The sequence below is a fragment of the Fundulus heteroclitus genome, chromosome 13 (genome assembly GCF_011125445.2).
Source record: "Fundulus heteroclitus isolate FHET01 chromosome 13, MU-UCD_Fhet_4.1, whole genome shotgun sequence".
Classification (NCBI taxonomy): domain Eukaryota; kingdom Metazoa; phylum Chordata; class Actinopteri; order Cyprinodontiformes; family Fundulidae; genus Fundulus; species Fundulus heteroclitus.
Genome location: NC_046373.1, coordinates 19,613,195 through 19,638,025, shown reverse-complemented (window position 1 = coordinate 19,638,025; position 24,831 = coordinate 19,613,195). Strand labels below are relative to the sequence as shown.

At 38.3% G+C, this 24,831-nt stretch overlaps 2 protein-coding genes across 6 annotated transcripts; both read right to left on the bottom strand.

The window, feature by feature from the left end:
* Nucleotides 1–234: 234 nt before the first annotated feature.
* Nucleotides 235–9,431, bottom strand: LOC105935117 (histone-lysine N-methyltransferase SETDB1-A). Of its 5 annotated transcripts, none has more exons than XM_036145311.1 (10): nt 9,309–9,431; nt 6,736–6,928; nt 4,969–5,081; nt 4,084–4,795; nt 3,836–3,993; nt 3,392–3,541; nt 2,706–2,907; nt 2,531–2,604; nt 1,407–1,597; nt 235–1,306 (listed from the first exon to the last, which is right to left on the bottom strand). In XM_036145311.1, exons 2-10 carry the CDS (start codon nt 6,903–6,905, stop codon nt 1,205–1,207), a joined length of 1,872 nt encoding a protein of 623 aa, XP_036001204.1. In that variant the 5' UTR covers nt 6,906–6,928; nt 9,309–9,431; the 3' UTR covers nt 235–1,204. The 5 variants fall into 5 exon arrangements, with proteins under 5 accessions (XP_036001204.1, XP_036001205.1, XP_036001202.1 ...); XM_036145312.1 differs by having other exon boundaries at nt 3,836–4,006; nt 4,142–4,795; XM_036145309.1 differs by having other exon boundaries at nt 3,836–4,098; nt 4,150–4,795.
* A 4,662-nt stretch (nt 9,432–14,093) lies between these two features.
* Nucleotides 14,094–24,139, bottom strand: LOC105935159 (histone-lysine N-methyltransferase SETDB1-B). The gene is made up of 8 exons (XM_012875440.3): nt 23,821–24,139; nt 22,554–22,655; nt 22,047–22,391; nt 21,769–21,903; nt 19,754–19,955; nt 19,601–19,674; nt 16,696–16,886; nt 14,094–15,796 (listed from the first exon to the last, which is right to left on the bottom strand). The coding sequence occupies exons 2-8, from the start codon at nt 22,648–22,650 to the stop codon at nt 15,683–15,685; spliced, it is 1,158 nt and encodes a 385-aa protein (XP_012730894.1). The 5' UTR covers nt 22,651–22,655; nt 23,821–24,139; the 3' UTR covers nt 14,094–15,682.
* Between the last annotated feature and the right edge of the window lie 692 nt (nt 24,140–24,831).

Genomic DNA, 24,831 nt, shown 5'->3' with positions numbered 1-24,831 from the left:
ATTATGCATCATTTTTGTTATTTGCTTAATGAAGGCAATTGTGAACTCAATTCCACAACATATGTAATCATTCACTACATTTAGTTTTTTATTATCCTACATACCAGCTTCAGCAATTGCCATTACAGGACTATTATCTAAATTTAGGAGTGTCAGAAGTTACAAGCAAAAAGTACTTTTTAAAGGATTTCAACAACAGGGAAATGAAAAATAAAATAAAAAATACAAATCAAATTGTAAGTCATTAAAATAAATCACATCTTTTAATGGAAGTCAGTGGTACAATAACAAAAAGAAAGCTGCACAGATACCGATTTGTCTATTTGGTTTAAAACAAGTGTTGAAGGAAAATAATTAATAAAAACATTAATCTTAAAACACTCGAGGTGACTTGATGTTAAACAATATCTACAGCCAAAACTATGACCCAATAAAATGGACCCAATCTTGGCATATTTAAAACAGTTTCGAGTCTAAAATGTAGCATATAAAGTTAACGTTTTTAAGACCTTGAAGAAAACCAGTTATTTCTCCCATCTTTACATCAACTTGCACCTTTGTCTCAAATAAATACAGATAGACGTCTTCCTGAATACATTTGTGAATTCAGAACTCATTCATACTTAGAAGAAAAAGTGAAGGTTTTTATATAAAAATACTGACTAAACACACACAAATCTCTAAAATGCATATGTGAACAAATAAAAATACTTATTTTTATTCACACAATTAAAAAGAGTCTTTGGCATTTTAATGAAGTAAAACCTTCACTAGCCCAAAAAAAAAAAAAAAAAAAAATCCAAAACAATAATAATGATTAAAAAAATATAAAATCAATGACTCAAGCCTAACCCAGACTTCCGGTTTTATTTTTAAGCTTTGAAGACAGTTATGTCATGATATATATTTTCTGTCTTTTGACAACTTTAAAAAAATGTGTAAATTCAGAATTAAGCAATTAAGAAATTGCTAGGAGGATCAAACTCAGTTTTTTTTTTTGAGTAAGGCATGTAGAGGAGATGTTTTGTGAAGCTCCAAAGACGCAAAAAGCCCCTGCAACACACGTGCGAGGAGGTGGGGCCACTGGGGTTAGTGGGCCCCATCAGGGAGAACGCTGTGCGACTTTCCCGACACACTCCTTCTCAATGTTATGGGTTGATTTTAATGTTCCTGCAGCAAATAAACCATTTTACCAATGAGGTTTCTATGTGCATGTGTTGCCCTCCTTCCACTTGGAATACTTCATTTTGATCATGTGTTCCAGGCGCAATGAGCCTCGGTAGAGCCACTCCTTATGTTGATCACTCTAAAAGACAAAAATGAACAAAAAACATCTTACGCTCAAAGGAAAAATAGTAAAAGAACTTAAAAAAAAAACAACAACACACAAACAAATTAATACTAACCTCAAAAACGACCTCAATCAAGCTGCAGTCGACAGTTAAGACCTCACACTTCTGCATGGTACCTTCGTATTCGGCCTGCATAACCTGTCCGATTTTGTACTGGGTCTGAGGCGGGTAAGGCCAGGTTCTCAGATACTCTCTAATAAATTCTTTGTGATGTTCATCAAGAATGTCATCTAAAGGATCTGCCACTGTAAAAAACGGAGGGAAAATGTTCACAGGACAACAGATTCTGTGTACAGTAAATTTTATCTGAATTCTACGTTAAGAACAGCTCCCAATTTTCAATACAATCTGATATTTTGTTAAATTTGCAATGGGTACTGCAAGAGAGTTTTTCACTCTACGTTCTATCCTCCATCCTGTTTTTTTTTTGTGGAAAATTTGCAGAAAGAGACCAGAGTTAAATAAAATCCCCCATATTCTCTTACTAACTATTTAGGATATTGGAAAATAGAAATTATTCATGTAACCCTGACCTAAATCAGTACATTGAATCATCTTGTTAATGAAAAGTGCTACATAAATACACTTCCCTTGCCTAAAAGCTTAATCTGATTAAATGTCAGAGAAAAAGGTAATGCGTGTTGTTATACTTTGTGTATAATCTCCTGTAAAGTTTACACTGTAGAAGTGGAGGTGCTGATTTAAAAAAAATTGCAGCAGCCTCTGAATTTTTTTCTAAAGCTGTGAATAAGTTGAAAATGTTTTTACGCTGGTGAAGATTCTCAGTCATGCAGGTCATGGTCATTCCAAAAAAGTAAAAAAACAAAGCAACTGGACTTAGTAAGGGGTGGACCTGTTTCGGATGAATTTGCCATTACAAGGCCTTTGTTAGGCAGTAGTATAAAGCTTGGTACTCATCATTACTCTAGACTTTTTGAATTGAGAAAGTTTCCTGGAGAAGAAGCGAAACGTCTTCAACTACGGAAAACAAGTTCAGTTGCTTTGTTTTTTACTTTTTTGGAATGAAAATGTTCTTACGAAACAGTTTAGTTGTATAAAGAGTTTCATACATTATTTGTTCTGGTAAATTTACACCAAAGTTTGAAAGTGATCTACAATTACATTTATTTTACCATAAACAAAGTTGTCAACTTGTGCAATTTGATAAACAAGCTTACAGGGTTTGTACACCAGACGAAGTGCCGGTAAGCCGACGTACATGGGCGTGTGATCGTCAGTGTACACCAGGAATCTACAAGCAAGACATGATTTCATTTAACAATACTTGTATGTAGGTTTAACTACATTTCGTGTGATGTATCAAGTGTTCTATGCGCAGTAATGCATTCAAACCTCATGCGATTCTTCCGACCGGGGAGCTCGGCCATTATCCCGGGCTGGAACTCGGCTTTCTCGCTCGGACACTGGACCACCACACGGCAACCTATGGATAGCTCGTCCAACTTTGGCAACCCGTCATAGGCGAGGTGGTGACCGGACACAAGGCTTTTACCCTTTTCCTCGAAGGTGATCTTATATTTCACCTTGCCGTTTTCTGAAATGAGGAGAGCAATCCAAACATCGTGCCAGATTTCTCAATCAGTATCGTCTAGAACTCAGTACAGTCATGGCTCAGAGTTAAAGGAGGCATATGTTGAAAAATACACTTCTTTAGCCCTTAAATACATTTTGTTGTGCACTTGGGAGGCTCTACAATGCAGATATAATAATCAAACAATAAAGTTAACTTAATAAACATTCTCTGATTTTTTTAGGTCAAATCTTAAAATAGATATTGTACAATCCATCATCTGAATATGTAGAGACAATGGCCAACTGTAGACCTAGCAACAAATGGTTGTCCAAACAATCCAACGGGCTTTGCAAGCAAAGTATTAAGTAGGAAATGGGCCAAGAGGTCCATGATAACTCGAGAGAAGCTACAGGGGTTCAAAAATGCAGTCTTTATAGAAGAGCGGCAACAAGAAAGGCATTTATGGGAAGGCCAGACGTAAGTGAAAACCGTAAAGTCTGCTCACCTTTCGTTATTATTTCTGCCACTTTCCCTCGTTGCCAGCACATATGTTTCCTTCTCGCCAGGACGTTCATGTTCAACTTGATTTCGATTCTTGGCTTGCTTGGAGGCTTGCCGGTGGTTTTAGAGCTCTGTTGGCTCACAGGGGTCACTACTGTCCATGCAAAAAAAGCACAACATGCAAAAAGTTGGTCTAAAATGACATCTGTTCAGGTGTACACATTTCTACAAGCTCATAATTCTACAAGTAACCTATAAAATCATAAAGGTGTATACATATAACAAGTATACTAAAATATAAACATACCGTTTAGTATTTTTTTCTTTATTGTAATGTAAACTATTAATTTGAGTTCGCAAAATAAACCGCCTCATGATTTGAACGATGAATTTCGTGTAAAATAAATTATTATTAGAAAAAAAAAATACAAAATCTTGTGGCTGTTACCTCTATTGCTTGCAGACGGTGTGAAGGTTATTACAGCGTTGCTCTTAGCGCTGACTGCATTGGACTGCGGCGTTGTTGCTGGCTGCGCTACGGTGGCCTGGCATGTGGGGCTTGTCGTGCTGGACTCCGTTGTCGTTTTTGTCGTCTTTGCTTGGGATGTCGTTTTCGCCGTCGTTGTCGTTTTTGTCGTCTTTGCTTGGGATGCCGTTTTCGCCGCCGTTGTCGTTTTTGTCGTCTTTGCTTGGGATGTCGTTTTCGCCGCCGTTGTCGTTTTTGTCGTCTCTGCTTGGGATGTCGTTTTTGCCGCCGTTGTTGTTGTTGTTGTGGTTTTAGCACTGCTTTGGGGTATCCGTTTTGTTCCAGAGGTGAGACACTTTGTTGTTTTTCTAGAGCTGGACGGACGTTCCTTGGTGTCTCTTTGGCCGCTTTCAGCATCACCATCTGAATTAGCTGGTAAACCTGACGTCTCTGAGACGCTACAGTCGCCTTTCTTGTTTGTACTGGCTGAAGACGCTGATCTCTTTGCCCTCTTTGCCTTAGCAGGAGACTTTCTGCTTCTTTTGGAAGCTGAGTTGAGCTTCTCATGCGTTCCTGTGCTTTTAAGTTTTCTCTTTCTGTTTGATCGGGCACCAAAATCTGACACAGAATATTCTGAGTCGCTCATCTCTCTGTCCGGTTTCCACTCCCCGTCTGACTTGCCGAAGCTCCGATCTGCATCTTCAACGTCGTCAGCATCAGGCAAAGGCGGGCTTGCAGTAGCAGCAATCTGAGACGTGGTAAGCTTATGTAAAACCACCACAGCTTCTTTGTTTACAACGACCACTGGGCTTTTTTGATTAACAGTTTCCTCCTGATCTTCTTCAACGTCTGGTGTTGATAAACGAGGAGTTGACACCCTGGAAGCAGAAGGCCCGTGGATGCGATGCTCCGAAGAAACGAACAAAAACGGTAAAGTGCGTCCTAAAAAAAAAAAAAAAAGACAAGAAGAAGTGGGATTCACATATACATGTTTCACGTGTATATTTACGGTCAGAAAAAAAACCTTTATGGAGGCGAATACTTTTCACAGCCCTGCGTAGTGAGAAATCCAATGAGGACACAGACACAGGACGAGATTATTTATGAGGTCTTACTGCAGCTCGTGGGTTCAGCGTCGTCGTCGTCGCTCTCAGAATCCAAGCAAGTGTACTCCAATCCCAGCTGTGAGTACAGTTCTTTCACAGTGTTCTCAAATACCACCAAAGACCTGAAATATAACAGCAAATAACATCAACAAAACAACCAGTGCACATAAATCATATAGACAAGGAAATTAAGTCCGACATGTATATAGTTATTGCCGCAATATTAAGATATCATCACACATATCTCTCCGATACCGTAACCAATAGAACCGATAATGTATTATACATTATTTGTCAGGATGGCGGTGTGGGTGTTTTTTAAATTTTTTTATTAAGCGCTCACCACTGCAATGCATGAGACCCGCATGGCGTTCGAATAACGTTGTCGTAATTAGAGAAAGCTGTATGACTGGAAAAACATCGTTAGGATGCCCCTCCTTGTAAGTTTAACAATATTGTACCAATTATCCTGAAATATTGTGCACAAACCATAGAAATAAGCATGAAAAGGTCGGAAGAATAACTTGCAAACTGCTTGTTTTTACACAGACAAGTCCAAATCTGTCTTCTATATATGTTTCAAGAATGTACTTTATCAGTTTGAATAATTGTTGGAAATTCTATATTAACAATATGAATTGATGTACCTTGAATTTAAGTTGTGGATTGCCTTTTTATTTTAAATCCTGGCTCAGTTGTTGGGGCTAATATTAGTTTATAGCAATAAGTAATGTGTCCTATTTTAACAGATGTTCATTTAAAAGGTGGTTTTGTTTGATCTATTTTAAACACATGGTGGCTTGCAATCAGATTTTCATTTCAAAAATGTGATCTTAATCTATAGTCAACTGTTTTCTATGCTGTTTAGAGAATGGCCATCATTATCTTACAGTATTGCTCACTGGATTTATCTCCAGGTATCAGTCATCGATTACTGTCGGTTAACAGCCTTTTGGAAGGAGAACGTTATCGGTTTAATAAAACATTTATCGTGCATATTTAGTTTTCAGGCAGGGAAGAGCCTCTGGTTGGATCTCTGGATGCTTTCTAAATTTCCCCCGAACGAAATTGTGTTGCCATAAACGGCAATCATCTTAAACTTTGCATTAAGCAGCACACTTTTTACTTTTCCAAGAACAAAACAAAAACTCCACGTTTTAACTGTGAAATGGCTCTGACAATAAGTAGAAAGAAAGTTGCAGACGCTCGTATTATTAAAGGCGGCACGTAACAGAGGCAGATGACAAACCGGTGGAGACGTTCATAACTCCCAACATCAGCTTTATGCTTACAAAAAAGGAATTGGACTTCCTCCAGATTCCACTTTGCTCTCAATGACTTTTCTTTTTTTCATTCATAAAATAAGGAAGACATTTTAGCAATAGATACATGAAAAAAGAAACACAAATAAAAGTTTTTGCGTGAGCGCGTACATATAAAGCACTGACTATATACTGAAAAAGAGGACAATAATTTAATGCTTGTTCACTGCACAATATTCCCAGGACATTGTGGACATTATTTAGTCCCTACATGGTTTGAAGCGAGCCAACTCAGCGGTCGGTGCGCTGAAAACGACCTCAGGTTTAACCCGACAACCAAAGAAATTTATAGTAATTATTCCCAGTGAAAGGTGTTGGCCGAGTCAAGCAAAAACCACAGTTTGAACCCGGCTTTAAAAAGTCTAAGAACGGGGCTTTGCTAGAATTTTATCAAAATACAAACAAACAGCTTAAAAAAAGTAGTGATGCAAGTAACGGGTACGACAATACTTACTGGCAGAGCTGCAAAAACCTGGTAGCCTGTCTCTGCCTCCTTTCAAGCAGCGATCGCAGCAGACTGTATTTCTTAAGAATACCCGGGGAGGTGAGTCTGGCCTTGTGAACCTCATCGGCGATCCAGCTCTGGAGCTCTTCCTTGCTTATCTCCGTCTCTTCCTCCTCCATCCTCACTGCGTCAAACAAGGATTCTGAGCGCAGGACAGAAGTGAAGTTAAAAAGGTGTCGCACCGAGCTCCCCGTTTCCTCGCAGTATTCGATGTAATGCTGCAGAATTCAACGCACTGAATACTGTGGCATTTATCTTGAACAATATAGACTTTGAATCCTGCAAATGTAGAATCTCAACGTCCAAGGCGATAAGGAGAATACTTAAATAAATAAAAGTAAGTGTCATACAGATGCAGATTTAATGAGCCAAAGGTAAATATTTGTAATAATAGTGTGTTTATCAGTACTTTTGACCATTCTTCCAGAAGTGCATTTGTGAGGACAGACAGTGATGTTGGACGAGAACCCATAGCTCTCAGTCTTTGCTCTGATTCATCCCAAAAGACGTCCGCTGGAACTAACCCATCCGTGTCTTTATGGGCCTTGCTTTGCGTATTGGCGTATTGGTGTTGGAACAGGATAAGCCTCTCCCCAAACCTAACAAGACCGTGAAATTGCCCATGGTGTCTGGGTGTGCTGCAGCACTGAGGGTTCATTTCACTAGAACTGAGGTGCACAGCCCGACACTTGAAGAACCGCCTCCCAACATCATCCCCTATGCACCGAACTTAACAAATGATACGGTGCCGTTTCTCTGGAAAGCACCAAACCCAGACTTGCCCCTTGGATTGCCAGGAGACACGTGTTTCATCAATCCAGAGAGACTGTATCCAGCACTTTGCTTTACACTTGGTGATGTACTGCTTGGCCATGGGGGAACCCATTCCATTGGGTTCTCTACGCATTGCTCCTGAGCTGATCTGAAGGCCACATGAAGCCCAATCTCCAAGCCACAGAACTCGGAGGCCATTGGTAACTTTGACTCTGCTCAGTTACCAACCCAGGGTTCCTACAGCATAAGGCAAGTTAAATTCAAGACTTTTTAAGACTTTTTAATGCCACTTGAAATAAAAAGTTAAGACCAACTTCACGATAAACAAGATAAACCTGGTTGCGACAACTTCACCCAAATGTTTATTTTAACATAAACCATTACTTTCTGGCTCAGTAAACATGTTAAAGATTTTGAAAAACATTCCATATAGGAAGAAAGCTAAAAAACACACAATTTACAGATATTTTTGAACAACTACTGAACTGAATTCACAAACTTTGTTTTGTTCCCTACTAAAATAAACTATAAATCAGTTTTAAAAACCACAACATAACCAGTGCCAACTCTTTTTCGCAGCTATGGTCCGGCCGCAACAGTTTTTATTGGTTCCGCTATCGGGACCGAACCAATAATGGTTACATTGAGCCGTTCAGTAAATTAAAAAAATTATAATTGTGTCAATTATTTTACTGTTTGGTAAGGATTACAAAAATAAAATCCTATTTATGACCTGGTAACAATTTTAAGACCTAAGAAAGATTGATTTAAGACATTTTAATGCCAATTAAGGCCTTAGTTTTATATTACAGAATTCAATGCCTTTTAAGACTTTTTAAGGATCCGCAGGAACCCTGCCAACCTCAGCGCACTATGGCCCCTGAGCATCCGCTGACCCTGCTCGTGTCATTTTACGTGGCCTACCAGTTCTTGGCTGAGCTGCTGCCATTAGTAGTTGGCTGTGGTGTGGGATAATTAAAAGAAAGGAATTTACTGAGGTCCTGAGAGCAACCCCTCTGTTTTACTGTTTGTAGAAGCAGTCTGCATGCCTAGGTGCCAAACTCAATGATTTGGACAGAGGAGTGAATATCCTGGGCAAAATAGGGTATTAAAAAAAAAAAAAAAAAAAAAACATATATAAAGATTTCCTACATAATTTTTATGACAAAAATTCCACATTTTTCATGTCTTAAATTTCCAGAGTTCCCAAGTTCTTTCAATTTTTAAAGAAGACAGACACCCCTGCAGGAAAACCCTACATAATGAATGAGTTACTACATTTACTTTCCCTTTGGGATTAACACGGTAGTTTTGAATTGAACCGAACATAAATTTCATATATATTTATATTTCTTAGACCGCTTTTGTTATTTTAGCAAGTGATGTTACTGATGGCTAAAATGATGCCCTTCACAAACAAACAACCACTCGCCAAATCTTGCCAGACCAATCGGTTATCTACTGAACACTGAAACCTTCGATAAACATAAAGTCATGTTGACTTTTATTCGCGTCTATTTGCAACTTTAAACCGATAAGGATGTGTGCTGCTGGACATGTACATAAAAAAATCACGAGCGTCCATTAGCACCGCGAGTCGCGTCACAGTTTTCAACTGCCGTCTTTCGTTCGCTTCGCTTTTCAACTGCCGTTTTTAGCTTGGGTGCTATGCCTAAAAAAGAAGAAGCTGTCCACTACTACGGCATCTTTTGTCGCGTCAATAAACGCCGTCATGATACATATCTTACCTGCAAAATAGCTTGTTTTCCAACTTAACTGGACCGCCTTCTTCTTCTTCTTCTTCTTCTTCTTCTTCTTCTTCCTCCTCTTGTTTTGAGGACGTTAGTAGCGCTTGACAATCAATGACGTGGAGCATTGTCGCCACCACCTGGTTTGGAGTGTTGACTGCATCACTATTAAATTAAAAAAAAAGCTATTGCAGTAAGGCAACTTTATTTGTATAGCACATTTTGGTCCAAAGGCAACTCTAAGTGCTTGTACATAGAATTTTAATAAAAACAAACTTAAAAAAAATAAAAAAATAAGACACTCTCGCCCGTTGACAGCTGGAGATGGGCACCAGTACCCCTCTCAACTCCACAACGGATAGACGTGTTAGAAAATGGATGATCATACCAACCTGGACAAAGAATACCTACAATAATTAAAAGCTTAAAATTACCATTCATGCCAATGGTTAAGGTCTAAATAGAACAGTATTCTCTAAAAAGGGACATTATTCACAATTATGAGCATAAACAACAGCCTGAAATCTCTTACCCGTAGATCCTTTACATGCACACATTTCAACTTAAGACTAATACAATTTTGAATAAAGAATTTGCACAAGGCAAAGGGATTATATGTTGTATTACAGACATCGGGTAAACTTCTTAATCAATCACTTAATCTGGATGGCATTAACTTGGCCTCTGGTAATAAAGTAAAAAATCTTGGTGTTCTTTTTGACCAAGACATGTCATTTAAATCCCATATTAAACAGGTTTCCAGGGTTTCCTTTTTTACCTCAGGAATATTGCCAAAATTAGAAACATTCTGTCCAGGGGTGATGCTAGAAAACTAGTCCATGCATTTGTTACTTCAAGGCTGGACTATTGTAATTCTTTACTATCAGGAAGTCCACAAAATGCAGTTCAAAGTCTTCAGCTGATCCAAAATGCTGCAGCAAGAGTTCTGATGAATATCAACAAGAGGGATCATATTTCTCCAATTTTAGCTTCCCTTCATTGGCTTTCTGTTAAATCAAGAATATAATTTAAAATTCTTCTTCTAACGTATAAAGCCCTTAATAATCAAGCTCCATCATATATATCAGAGCTCTGATTACCCCGTATGTTCCTAACAGAGCACTTCGCTCTCAGACCGCAGGTCTGCTGGTGGTTCCTAGAGTCTCTAAAAGTAGAATGGGAGGCAGATCCTTTAGCTATCAGGCTCCTCTCCTGTGGAACCAACTCCCAGTTTTGGTCCGTGAGGCAGACACCCTGTCTACTTTTAAGACTAATCTGAAAACTTTCCTTTTTGACAAAGCTTATAGTTAGAGTGGCTCATGTTACCCTGAGCTACCTCTATAGTTGTGCTGCTATAGGCTTAGGCTACTGGAGGACATCAGGGTCTATTTTTCTCACTCTGCTGAGTTCTACTGTTCTCCAGTCTTGCATTGCTTGTCGTCATTTCAGCTTTTAACTTTTTGTTCTCTCTCTTTTTTTTCTTCATAGTAGATACACCTGGTCTGGTGTTCTGTTAACTGTGACATCATCCAGAGAAGACAGATCACCCGCTATTACCATCTAATGTAGAACAGATTACTGGATCAATGTGTGCTTCTGTGCTTTTTTGTCTCTCTTGTTGTGTCTCTGCTCTGTCTTCTCTAACCCCCAGTCGGTCGAGGCAGATGACCGTTCATACTGAGCCCGGTTCTGCTGGAGGTTTTCCTTCCTGTTAATAGGGAGTTTTTCTTTCCGCTGTCGCTTCATGCTTGCTTAGTATGAGGGATTGCAGCAAAGCCATCAACAATGCAGACGACTCTCTCTGTGACTTTGATGCAATCAACTGGGTTCCCTCATACAGGAAATTTTGACCAATCTGTATAATCTGACCCAATCTGTATGATCTGATTGAATTTGACTTTGGAAAGTGCCTTGAGATGACATGTTTCATGAATTGGTGCTATATGAATAAAATTGAATTGAACAGTTCAGAAAACATTAGATCAAAAACTAATGGACTCAAAAACAGCTTCTTTCCAAAATTTGTGGTTAGCTCCCTGTAAAAATCACATTACTGATAATGCCTGGTTTCACACTCGTTCTGTAAGTGGAGACTTATGACTATTGCACAGTATTTACTACGAGCATGAGTGTATCATTGAGAGTGTTGAGTGATTCATTTATGCAACAACACAGTAATCCATATTGTTCGCAAAGGGACTGATATTGGACTTTTTGGGCTCAGATACGACTCTCACCAGAATCTAAAGACTGTTTGCACATGTTAAGCTTCTCAGGAAGTGAGTTTGGTCAGTGCATTCAACTGATGTATATATATAACATAATTTAAAAAAAACAGTGTGGAAATATATCTATTGTGTCTGCGTGTTTTTTACATTATCTGTGTACACCTTGAGCCGGTGTATGTTTCAAAAGCAAATTTCACCATTGCAAAACATTGTGACAATAAAGATTCTTGATTTTGGAGACTCCCGTAATGTCATATCCCCAATTATAAAGGTCCTAGATATTTATTTGGAACATACAATATAGATTAATAAAAGGTCTGTTGCCTCGAATATAGTTTGATCCTTTAAGTTTTTAGATTTGTTCTTAAATAGTTGTTTTCAGATCAAAAAATATCTCTTTATCTCTATTTTCATCCAGGTAAGACTATATAGATTGCATATTATACAGTCCCCAGAAAAAGTTTGAGGTGCTTCAGCAGAGAGAAGATGTTAAACCAAGTAAAACATGAGACAAAGCTGTGAAAGAATCTCGCTTTATTGCAAACCTTTGGACATGATGGTAGGAGTCAACCAAAATGACCAAGAGACAAATCTGCAAAATGTTTTTGAAAAAAAATAAGTCACAAGTGGTTCAAAGAATGACACCATGCACAGTAAATATTTGCAGTTCATATGGGATATTCCAAAGTCGTACTAAATATTACTACTAAAAATAATATGCTTTGAAAATAAATGCAACTACGTTCAATGCAACACTTTGAATATTAATATTTGAGTTCCAAGCTTTACAGTAATCTTTCACAACAAAGTATATTTAGTCTAATATGTATCTTGATCGGCTAAAAATAAAGGAAACAAAAATACATTGAAGAATGAAAAAAGATCTAATGTGTAGAAAGTAAATGCATGTGGATTTTTCAGGAGCATTTCCCAATATTTTTTCTTTTGTTTTTCCTATTGTCTTAATAAAAGGAGCTAGTTAAAAGCTTTGGATGTGTAACTTATTTCATTCATAAAAATATTGCAAAAATTGGCTCACACTTCCACATAGTCGAATTTAGAGGTTACAATCTCCTCCATGGCTATGGCTGTATAAAACCCAGCACCTTGGCATGTAGACTGCTTCTACATACACTGGTTAAAGAATACGTTGCTCTCAAGATCTCAGTGCATTACAGTGTGGTATGACAATGACGCTACATATTAACTAAGTCTAGCCATGAGATTTCATCGCTACCAATCATTCCCCAATAATATTAATAAGAATAATAATTAGCACAAAGCTTGGTGTGGAGAGGATTATAATATGAGCCGTCTACTAATGCTGGAAAATTTTATGCTCCTTGCATGGTGGAAAATGTTTAGAGGCGACTTCTTGTGTTCAAACAGAACCTCAACATGACAGAACACCTTTAGGACGAATTAGAGCAAAGTCTGCAGATGAGGCCTTCATGCCCAACATCAGTGTCTGATCTCACAACTGCACTTTTATGGGGGAATAGTGAAATATTTCCATAAACACACTCCGAAACCCTGTCGATAGCCTTCCAGGTAGACCAGGAGCTGCTATAGCTGCAAACGGTGGGCGGACTGAAACTGTATGGATTTCAGTATTTAGACAAAATACTTGACAGTGTGGCACTGCCCTAATTTTTTTGACCGCACAAGACATATTTAGGGTGATTTTACTAGATTCCTATATACTTCATATTTCAAACGCTTATCTGAAATGCTTGTAATATCGTGCCAATAGAGAAATGAGACTAGAAAGGGACAAACCTAATATTTTGAGCAGAGTGTTCTTGTTCAGTAGTTGGAAAAATCATTAACACAAAAAAAGAATCCTGAACAACAAACTGAGCTTTTACATCAAACATGTGTTTGAGTCTTGGAGTATAACAACATCAACAGAGTAGGTATATTAAAAGCAAAGCGGTCTTAAATTTTTATGCATATTGTTACACTGTGATGGGACGTAAAAGGGGGGGCGGGGGGGCTTTGGTGTTCTGAGCTGTTGGAGAGAAGATCTGGTGTTTACATTCAGTCCAGAGTCAGAAACACTTGTTTCACTGCCTTTTAAGCCAGCTGACAGATTTGGTTAACACGTCTTAAAAAAAAAAAAGAAAAAAAAAGAAAAAAAAAAAAAGTATGGTCTTAAAAGTGCACAGGCGTTTCATCATGCCATAACTACGGTTTAAAGTCCTTTTAATGAGACACCAGAGGAAAGGCTGCTTTGACCGCAGCTGCTTTGAGTGCAAAACAGCGCTCCCACCATGCTGCTCACTGCCGGTCAGCTGTCTGAAAGGAAGCCATTACACTTTTTGCTCGCTCCCAGGAGAGTCGAGTTCAGCCGTTTGGAAATTCTTCTGTTACATTTTTAAATCGATGCCGCCACAAACAGCGTTCAGGTGAGGGATCCTCAGAGATTTACATGACATATTGTAAGATAGTTTAATCAGACAGGCCAGAGGCAGTTCTACAACTGTAACCTAAAATGACTCCACGACAGCACAAACGGTTCAAGGATTCAGCTCCAAAAACACACTGGAATCTGTAAGACTGTTTAACAGTTCAGTTTAATGCAGTTAATTACATATGTTTAATTAACAGAAAAGAAATAGGCAAAGGAAAATACATTTATCATCATGAAGAATATAAGGAAGGATTCACTTGAGTAGCTACTCTTCAGTCCTTCAGCAGAACATTTTATTTCAACTTGAAATGTTTTCTAACATTCCTACAAGAAGAAAAAAAAAAAAAAAAGGAGGGGAAAATTAAAGCGAGCAGCGTTGAACGCTATTTGCAGCTTTGAGCTGCTCTGGCGTGTTGCGCGCGAGCGACTCAAGTCCGTGCGTCGCCACTAGGCGGTACTGTAAGTGAGCCTCACTATTACATTCTGTCGGGCTCAGTTAGGCTAAGGTTAGCCCAGACGTGGACTAATTGCACACTTTTAAGCGGAGTGTTTGTACGGATCCTTCTGTAGGGTGGCTGCTCGCTACCCGTCGTTATTTGACTTGAATATTCAACTTGTACCAGATGCCAAGGGCTATTTGCACACTTTTAGCTTCTTGGGAACTGTTGTTGTTAGAAATGTTCAAGTTGAGTGTATCAGTCTTTGATTTGTGTCTGTGTATTACATGTGAACTCTGGGCTGGTGTCTCCACAAAATGTCATTATGGTTGCGTAATGGCAATAAAGACTCATGATTTTTAAACATACATTAAAATACAGGATTTTACTTTACTTTAGATCCCCAAGGCCATATGACCAAATGGACCAAATCTCAAGCCGATTGGTCCAAACCTCTAGGAGGAGAGTGATCAAAGGCAGTGGGGCTTGAAACAGCCAAAACTGGGTTAAAAAAAAAAAAAAAAAAAAAAACTAAGATCACTGACTTCTGTTTGTTGTAGAGCAGGGGTATAAGCGTTTTTGTATAGGTCTTGGGAAGTCTTACAACTGTCTTCCAAATTTCATACCTCGAAGATAAAAAGGTAAAAAAAAAAAAAAAAAATCAAAAGTAGTGCTATTGAAGATTTCAAGGGGACACATGATGGAGCTATTTTTGTGCGACTTTAGCCAAACCTATAAAATACGCGATCTTTACGTACAACAGACAGATTTGCAAAATTTGGTGAACATACATGTTCAGGCCTCCAAAAAGCCAATTTATGTTGCCAGGAGAATAAAAAACAATAAAGCAGTAATAGGCCTTCACAGGACTTTCACTTCCCAGACCTAATATTGAAAGATAAATAAATGCCCCCCTCTGAAGCAACTTATGGCGGGCATACATTGTACGATGTTTTCAATCGTACTCAGATACAGAATAAACTGTATGACCAAACCGCAGGGTTTAAAAGTTCACAGCTCACATATGTGTTCTTACACCGTACGGCCCGACGCTCTGATGAGACCTGACTGCTCATGCTCCACGTCCAAAAACCACACGCTTGGATCGGGAGGTGGTCGTGAGAGGCTAATCGCCCCTCGTTACCCCCCGTATACAACACAACGCAGGATGCACGATGGAGATGAAACTCGGCCGGATCCAAACAAATCTCGCATGACTGAAGAATCATACAGTGTATGCCCAGCTTTATGTGTTCATTATACATTTCTACTTTATTTCAAATATACCTGAACCAACTAATCTGACTCAGATTCATCCTTGGACTCCTGCTTGTTCCTCTCTTCCCACAGTCTGGCAATGTGCTCCAGTCTAATGGAGCCTCTGAAGATCCACTCCCTTCGCTGATTCTCCTGAAAGATGAAAGAATGTTAGGAAAACAGAATTAAAGGCATTGCTAAAAGATGCTAACCTTAATTGTGTTTTCATTGCTTTTTATACAAATAAAATAAAAATAAAATAAACTCAGCACACAGGTGAGGATGTGGAAAAATCAAACGGAATAGAATTTTGTCGGCATAATAGTATTCTGAATATAATTCACTTGATCAAACTAATGAGTTGATCAGAGTTTCTAGGAAAGTTTAATACTTTACTTCCCGTCTCCCAGTGGTACAAATGTATATGTGTGTGTGTGTGTGTGTAAAAAAAACAATAAATGTAAAAAGGCTGTATATTACTGAACAATTTATGAATTTATAAATAAATTCTCAGTAGCTTAAATCTGAAATAAAAAGTTAGTGATTATATATATATATATATATATATATATATATATATATATATATATATATATATATATATATATATATATATATATATATAGCTCCACAATTAGTAACAAGTTTCCTTTTTACAAAATATGAAAATATCAGAACAAAAGAACTAGACATAACTTTTTTATGCAAAACTGATTCAAATACACTCAAACATCATGCAATATATGTATTGGCATGAAAGAGACTGATTTACTACATAACTGGTTTCCTTATATAGGAAATTTTTGACCAATCTGTATAATATATCTCGAGATGACATGTTTCATGAATTTGCCGCTATATAAATAAAATTGAATTGAATTAATAAACCATCTAGTTTAGGTTTTAAACCCAGTTCTGTTTACATTTTTTACATTGCATCCATTCCTACACTTTTTAGTTTGGTCTGTTCTACCCATTTTTGTATATATTTTTAAGTTGAACAATAAAGTTTTAAAAACGTAAAAACCCCAACAACAAAAAAAAATACTCACCTGAAAAACAACTTGCATTAAGCTGCAGTCGATTGCAGTAACCTCACACATCTGCATGACTCCATTTAACTCAACATTAAAGCTCTGTCCGGCTCTGTACTTGTTTAAATGAGGGTACGGCCAATCCTTGAGGTACTGTCTCATAAAGCACTTGTGTGCTCCATCTGGAACGTCATCCAAAACATCCTCCACTGTTAGAAAAAAAGAAAAGATTGTTGCTGAATGAACTGTTTATTTGTTTTTTGGAGTAGATACAGAAGCAAATACAATTTCTCTGGGCAATTTAAATGTAAAGCATTAGTGGGTTTGCAGGGATCATCCAGTGATTGAACACTTTATAATCAACAGAAAACTGAAAATGCTCCTTACTTCACAACATTACTGAGAAACTCTCCTTTGTTAAGGAATTGATTGACAGATAAATTAAACACAACCAGAGAAAAATACAGTGCCTTGCTAAAGTATTCACCCCACTTGTTTTTTTTTTTTTACCTGTTTTGTTACACTCCACCTGTAATTTAAATGTTTTTTTCATCCTATTTGATGTGATGGATCTACATAAAATAGTCTAAGTAGGTCAAGTAAAATTGAGAAAAACATGAATAATAAATAAAAATGATGAAAAACTGAAATTTGGCATTGTGCATAGGTAAACATACCAAAGGTAACCCTGAAGGAGTTGCAGAGAATGGAGGATCTCTCTCTCCATAGGACCACAATAAGAGATACACTCTGCAGTGCTGGACTGTGGACTTCTACTAGAAAAAAATAGCCATTGCCGTATTTTTGGACCATCAGGTGCACCGGATTATAAGGCGCACTGAATATTCTTCCCAAGTGTGTTCTATCACTCAGTCCCTTCACGTACACAGCTCTCTCCTGAGAGGGAGAGCTATCCGTCTCTGTCGGGAGGACAGAGTAGTTGGACTACACTGACCCTGTTTCTAACATAACGCCAAGATAAACTTAATTTTTATATTGAATTATTGTTGCTAGCGTGTACTCTGGGTGCGGGTTGGCTAAAGGATCCCACATACTCGGTGTACTGTGCGCATACTGTGAACTTGGTGGACTCCGTGCTGACTCTGCGGACGTTTTATCCTTCATAGTCGAGTGTACCTGTTGCCTACATTTCTTGTGGGAAATTGCTCCAATTCCCACACTTTCTGCCAGCAGGATGAAGCGGCGGAATGGATGGTACAATGTGGAATTAGCTAGCTGAGCACCTAGAGCCGTTTCTTTTCCAGCAGGCTCCCACCTGTCAGTGAAAACAGAGACGGACTCTCATGACGTGCATCCTTGCGGCCGCCTGCTTTGAGCAGCTCAGTGTATCAAGCTCGGTGTCTCATATAAAACAGTTTGATGTGAAGACTTCTTGCCTCTGAGAAGTCGTAAAAATGGAGCTGTGCACATACATGTATGCACAGACTACCGCGAAGTGAAGTACGCTCGAGTATGTGGGGGCCTTTACATGAATGCACTTCTAGTTTAGACATTACAATCAGGCAGTTTTGTAGACTGCTCAGGGGTCTGATCAGGTAATCACACTGTGTACCGTAATGCTCCAAATATCCACTGAGTGGAGCGGCTTTGCTCTTACCAAAGTCATACTTACACATTTTAACAGATTTTTGAGCGCATTGTACCACATAAAATAAGTCAGTAAGCACAACTTTAATCATACATAAGGTGCACCAGATTATAAGGTGCACCGCCAATTTTTGAGAAAATGTAAGGATTTTAAGTGCGTTGCAATGAACGAAAGTCTGGTCACCTCCGATTTCAGCCTGTTTGCTGTTGCGATGACCCAGATAACTGAGAATTTACACAGGCAATTTGGGGTAAAACTTAGCAGGAATCAAACCTATTGCTTTGTTGTAAGTGTTTGAAAGTTGAAACCTGAGCCCCCCCTTCTATGTTTAAAGTTGTTTTTTTCCTTGCTTTACGTAAATGGCTTCCTTCACCCCTTTCTCAAACCATCTGTTTTTTGTCTGTCCAAAATGTGAACATTTTGGTCCTCAAAGGATTGTCCTTTACCCTTGAGGTGCAGGATAACCTTTCTTTTTTTTTTTTTTTGGACTGATCATGACCTGGATGCCTGAGAATCTTCACCATCCTATTTGTAGCTTGCTTTAAAGTCTTAAATTGCAGGCATGTCCTGTAAAATGAAAGAGAGTACATTTGCAAATAATCCATTTTAATTCCAGGTTGTCGAGGCAATAAAACATGAAAAATGCCAAGCAGGGTGAACATTTTTACAGGGCATTGTATCCACGTTTCCAACCTCTCTCTTTTTTTGGACTCCACCTCCAACAACGTTCAACATCTCCATCCCTAACATCGGCGTAGACTTCTCCTGCACTAAGAGTCTATTCGACAGGTTATCTATCTTATTGGTATGCAAAGAGTGAATTCATGACATTTGAGATATGTCAACAAACGATTATCGTATTATAAACAATCCTTTACCATACAAACATTGCGCACACTAATACTGCACTGTGGATATGTGCAATACTTTATGCAGGCACTGAAAAAATAATAAATGTAACGATTCAACTAATTTGTAATATTTCGCTGTTACAAGGTTGAGTATGAGATCCTTATTAACATGGCAAGTTTCATGAAGTTTAAGACTTTTAGAGCCATTTTAAGATCTAAAATAAAATTTATTACAAAAAAGTAGCACTTATCTATAAGAGGTTTTGAAAGCTATTGAAATTATACTTTTCAAGAGAAATCTCAAACACAACACTAATTTTAGTAGACTTTTTCAAAGAAAGTAAATATCATGAACTGTTTCACAATATAAAATGCATAAAAATGAGAACGCTATTAAATGTACACTTTCCTTTAAGAGAAAATGGTAGTGGCTAAAGTGTTTGATTTATTGAGTTGAACTTACATGGTCGGCACACCAGGTGAAACAAAGGAAGCCCAACATAGACTGGTGTGTGGTCATCCATGAACATCAAAAACCTGAATAAATGTAAATAGATGTGAGTCAGGGAAACTGAAACCTTCCATTATACTGAGTATCTTTCCTTGTGAGTCCAACCTGAACTGGTTTTTCCTGCTGGGCAGCTCAGCCAGTATTCCTGGCCGGAATCGATACTTGTTATTTTGACAGCGGACCACCGCACGGGCGCCGATGTACAGCTGCTCCACCTTCGGCCTGCTGTCAAAAGCAATATGGTGTCCGGATACGAGACATGTTCCCTTATCTTCAAAACTAACTTTGTACTTTAACCGCCCATCGTCTGGAAAGAGAGACAGGAAAAAAAAAAAAAAAAGATTAAAGCTGCTGCATTCCAAAAATGTTTGAAAAGATACCTTTTTTTTTTACACATCCTGCAGTCTGAGAAGGTTGTTAATAAATACAGTTACTGACAGTGACGTGCAGTCAGGGGAGGCAAGTGAGGCCAGGCCTCACTTGTCATCATGGAAAGAAAGAAAATATATGATAAGGATAACATAATATAAATTGTGATTCATTCAGTCACATGTAATAAAAGTTCTTTTTTTTAATCTAATTTCCTTATTTTTGGTCATATTCTTTTTAAAATAGCATTTTTTTCGCCATTTTCCATGTAAATCCTTGGTGGCGCTTGATAGCGAAGCCGGTGAGGCCTCCCCTGGGATTGCGCAATCCCATGTTAACTGCGCTGGCTTTCATTCTGTCAATGCATCTTCCTGCCTCTAGATCATAAATCCAATTGTTCAAACAGTTATGAACTGATTTTCCACAATTTAATGTATGTGGATTACGAATTGTGTTTTGGTCATCAAACTGTGTGCAGATAACATGTTTTCGTGTATTGCTGGGCGATCATAAAAGCCAAAGAACTGGTTGTAGGTGAGGCCGGCAGTTCCTTGGCCTCTAGACAGGGGGCGCTCAAGGGGCACCACTCCTGATCCCATAACTGTAGAGTCACAGCAAGTTATGGATGAAGTTATGCTAAACAAGTAAAGCACTAAAAAGACTCTAAACATACAGCCGGAACAGGACTGATGAAGGAAGGCTTTCCTTCCTGGCAGTGAGCTCCACTGAGACAGAGAGACTTTTAAATCTGAAGAAGATAAAGAGAACTTTTACCGGAAAATGACTGATTTTTTTGTTCAGAAAGAGCGCCGCTTGGACTTCATTTATAAGTAGAGGTAAGACAGCGATAATTATTCATGTTTTGTTATTGTAATGAAATGTGCGTAATGTGTTATATTTTTAGAATGTGTTACAAATGCAGAAATCCATCATAATTCATAAACTGTCACCAATCAAATGACAAATAATTTAGTTTTATTTTTTTTCCATCAAAGAATCAATATTTTTTCCATGTCTCTTGGTGAATTTATTAGGCTCAATCAGTCTCCTTCAGCACTTTGCCATGAGTCTACTCTGTAGAGTGTATATATATTTGTAAATCTGACTGAAACGTCAGTGCCTCACCAGCTATGAACCCTACCGCACATCACTGACGTGTACGTATTTACAAGAAAACTATTTCTATTTACCTATTTTGTATATTTGTAAGCCTGCGACAGACTGGCGACCTGTCCAGGGTGTACCCCGCCTCTCGCCCAGTGAACGCTGGAGATAGGCACCAGCAACCCCCGCGACCCCATGAGGGATAAAGCGGTTTGGAAAATGGATGGATAGATGGATGTATATTTGTAAGATATCTTAATTGAGAGGAAAACGGAACTAGTTCTATGAACCAACTTGGCAACAAAAGCTGATTCTGATAAACTTTCCGAGTCAGTTTTAGAGATGCCCAGAGAAAGCAGCTGATAAACCGGACGTGGCCAGTTGTCAGCTAAATCAGCCCTGACGGGAGATAAACCCGTTAGACACACAACAATCCAATCTTCTTCTGATCAGTGAATGCACCACGCTGTCAATTTCTTTCAATCAGATCGGTCTACTGTAATACTAGACTTATGCATTCAGAGATTTGTTTATATCTTTACTAGGTGCGCCAACAAATTTATCTGCAAATATTAAAATATACCTCGGCTCTTTCTAACAAGCAGAATCTTTTCCTGGCAAATAAAATCTTTCAATTTGCATCTTACCTTTTGTAATTATTTCCACTATTTTACCGCGCTGCCACCTCATAGGTCTTCTTCGGGCGATGACCACCATGTCAACGTTAATTTCTTCATCGGGTAAGTCAGGCCGGATCTTGTCACGTGAGCAAAGGGAAACACCTGTAGACACAGTGAGGTTATTTCTACTACAGCAGAGTAAGTAGAAGGCTCCAAACATATTAGTACGTCAGCATTCTGCATATTTTCTTTAAACTGCGGTAAGGTAATATATAATGTTCTTGCAGGTTTATTTGCGATCTTACCGTTACAGTTGTGACTGGTTGTCGGCATCCTTATCAGCTCACAATTTGGGGAGTTTGAATATTTGAGTTTGCTGTTTATGACCCAGAAGTCCGAATCGCTGGAATCCTCCTCCGATTCCCACTGGGTGTCCGAATCGGAGCTGCTGAAGGATTCGTCTTCACTGTAGAACTGCGGAGGCGTCGGGGGTCGCAGAGCGCCGATTTTATATTCAGGCAGTTTGGTCAAAACTACAACTGCATCTTTTATGAGACTGAGAGAGTCAAAGCCGTTTTCAAACTTTGTGGCCTTGCTGGGGGTTTCGTGCGTGGACGGAACGGAGTCCCATGGAGAATCAGAGGGATTTTCTACGAAGAAAACAACGCTTTTCAAAATTCCATCTAAAAAAATGTCCACCGGTACCGCATCTGTCCGTAAGCTTAACACATTTAACAACTTAGTCGGACAGACTTAACTACTCCAACTGATTTTCGAAATATCTTATACCGTTGTGCATTAACGTTGATTACCTCTTTCTTTCTCAGGATATGTTTTTCTCTTGCTTTGTTTTCGCCTCCTGGACCTGGAAAGCTTCTTTGTTCTCGTCTTGACCTTATCCACCTCCATTGCCCCTGCAAACACACAGCTTTTAAGCGCCATAGGAAAAATCATAAATTATCTTCGCACCTTCACTTAAATAGAGGAGATCAGTGATGATGCTCAGTCAGCATGTCTTATTTAATCCCTGCAGAGACAAAAAATACAGAGGACAATCCTGCCAGAATTCATATATATATATATATATATATATATATATATATACACACACACACACACACACACAAATAAATCCATGACTTGATAAAATAAATTGAGGACCGAAAGTAGCTAAAAAATATACAATTGTGTGCAATTAAATGCAACGAAATAACAAAACAGAAAACATTTAATCAATCATTTATTAAACAATCAGTTACAGATATAAATGTATTTCAATATTTAAATGCTGTATTTTATCCCTTGGCTTTAATGCATGTATTTTTTTTACCCACTCACTTTAAATCATTCATTTTTCTTGAGCTGTTTATTTGCTCTGTGCACAACCGATCCTCCCCCCCCAAACCTCTTTCTTATTCAAAATACAAATTTTCAATCAACATTTTTTCCTTTAACTCTTTATTTTCTCTGTGAGTATTCACTACAAGTGATTGTTTTATATTTAGTCACAATATATTTGGGGCATCTGATTAAGTTGCATCCGACTGCTAATTTTTCCCCCAAATTAGCTTCTCAATTGTGGCTTCATTTTTGAGCAATGACATTTGCAAATTTTTATTTACTTATTTTTACACAAATGGTGCATTTAAGTTAATTTTAAGCCTGGTTAAAAAAAAAGTATGCTTTCATTGTGCTTTAATTACTCTCACTATAGGGCGCTTTGTTTTTACCATGTCAACATCAAGATGTCTGTCTAATCTTTTTGGTACAACGTCTCTGTCCGTCAAATCCGTGCATCTTTCGAGGCTAATACATTAAAAATTCAAGTTCAACTTTGGAGACGGTTAACTTGCACAAAAAAAAAAACCCTCGATGAGAAGATGCTGCACGCAGATTAAGGAATCAAGACGATTTAGTGAAATGGCAACCGAGATTTTACCGTTAGCTCATCAGTTGCTTCATTGTTAGCTTTAGCTTATTTGTACAACAAAGCGACGTGTTTCTTTTGGTATTATTATTTACAACTTAAACTATCGAAAAGTGACAAATGATTGCGCTACCCCGTAACGCGGTACTTACCTATCAGGCGTTTGAACACCCCCACCTCGAAAAGACAAAGAAGGTCTGAGGAAACCACAAATATGTATTTTTTTTTCCGTTGCAGTTACTTCCTGGGCTAAACCGGCCGTTGATGCTAGCTACGAAGCTAGCGCTACAGGCAGAAAACCCTCAATAATCAAAGGGTTGGAAATAGAAAGTGGTTGTTTGGATTCCACGCAAAATAATACAAGCAATTTAACAAAGCCCCACTTCGGCTATCTCCGTTGTTGTGTACCCTGCATCTTTTTCTTCTTCTTTGTAATAATGCCGGAACGCAAACTGCGAATGAGTCCATACCGCCACCTACTGTACTTCCGTTCAAGCACTTCCGGGTTTTCTCTTAAAAAAAAAATAAATACAAAAACGTCACCTAACTCTCATCACTGTCACTTATTCTCTTCTGCTGCTTTCTTAGTAGTACTGTTTTGTTGTTTGTTTTTTGTAATATTGCACAAATTTCTTATTTTCTTCCGTCCACTTTTTTTGTGTGTCTGCCAAAGTTTCCATTTTTCCTCCTTGTGGCAGACGAAAGAAGTTTGGCCAATATGTTCTTTTTTTTATTATTATTAAAATGTGACACTAGATTAAAAAACAGTGTGTTATGGGACAAAGGATAACATAACTCCAAAGGGGAAATATCATGTTTTTAAGCTAGGCATGTACATTAATAGAACAAAGAAAAGAAAAACATTACAGAAGAAAGTACATTGCAGTGGAATAGAGATGGTAGGTCAAGATATAACAAATTGGACAACAAAGTTCTTCAGCTTATAGAAGGCTGACATTGTTATTGTATTTAGATGCCTTTGAAGGTTCAGGTCTGAGTCCATCACTACACCCAGATTTAGGTCCTGATCAGTCATGAAGCAACTGAAGCTGTGTGTTAACTCTTGATTGCTCCTTTGTTGGTCTATATATTATTAGTTCAGTTTTGTTTTCATTCAACTGTAGAAAATTTTGGCACACCGGGCATTGATTTCTTCTAAGTAT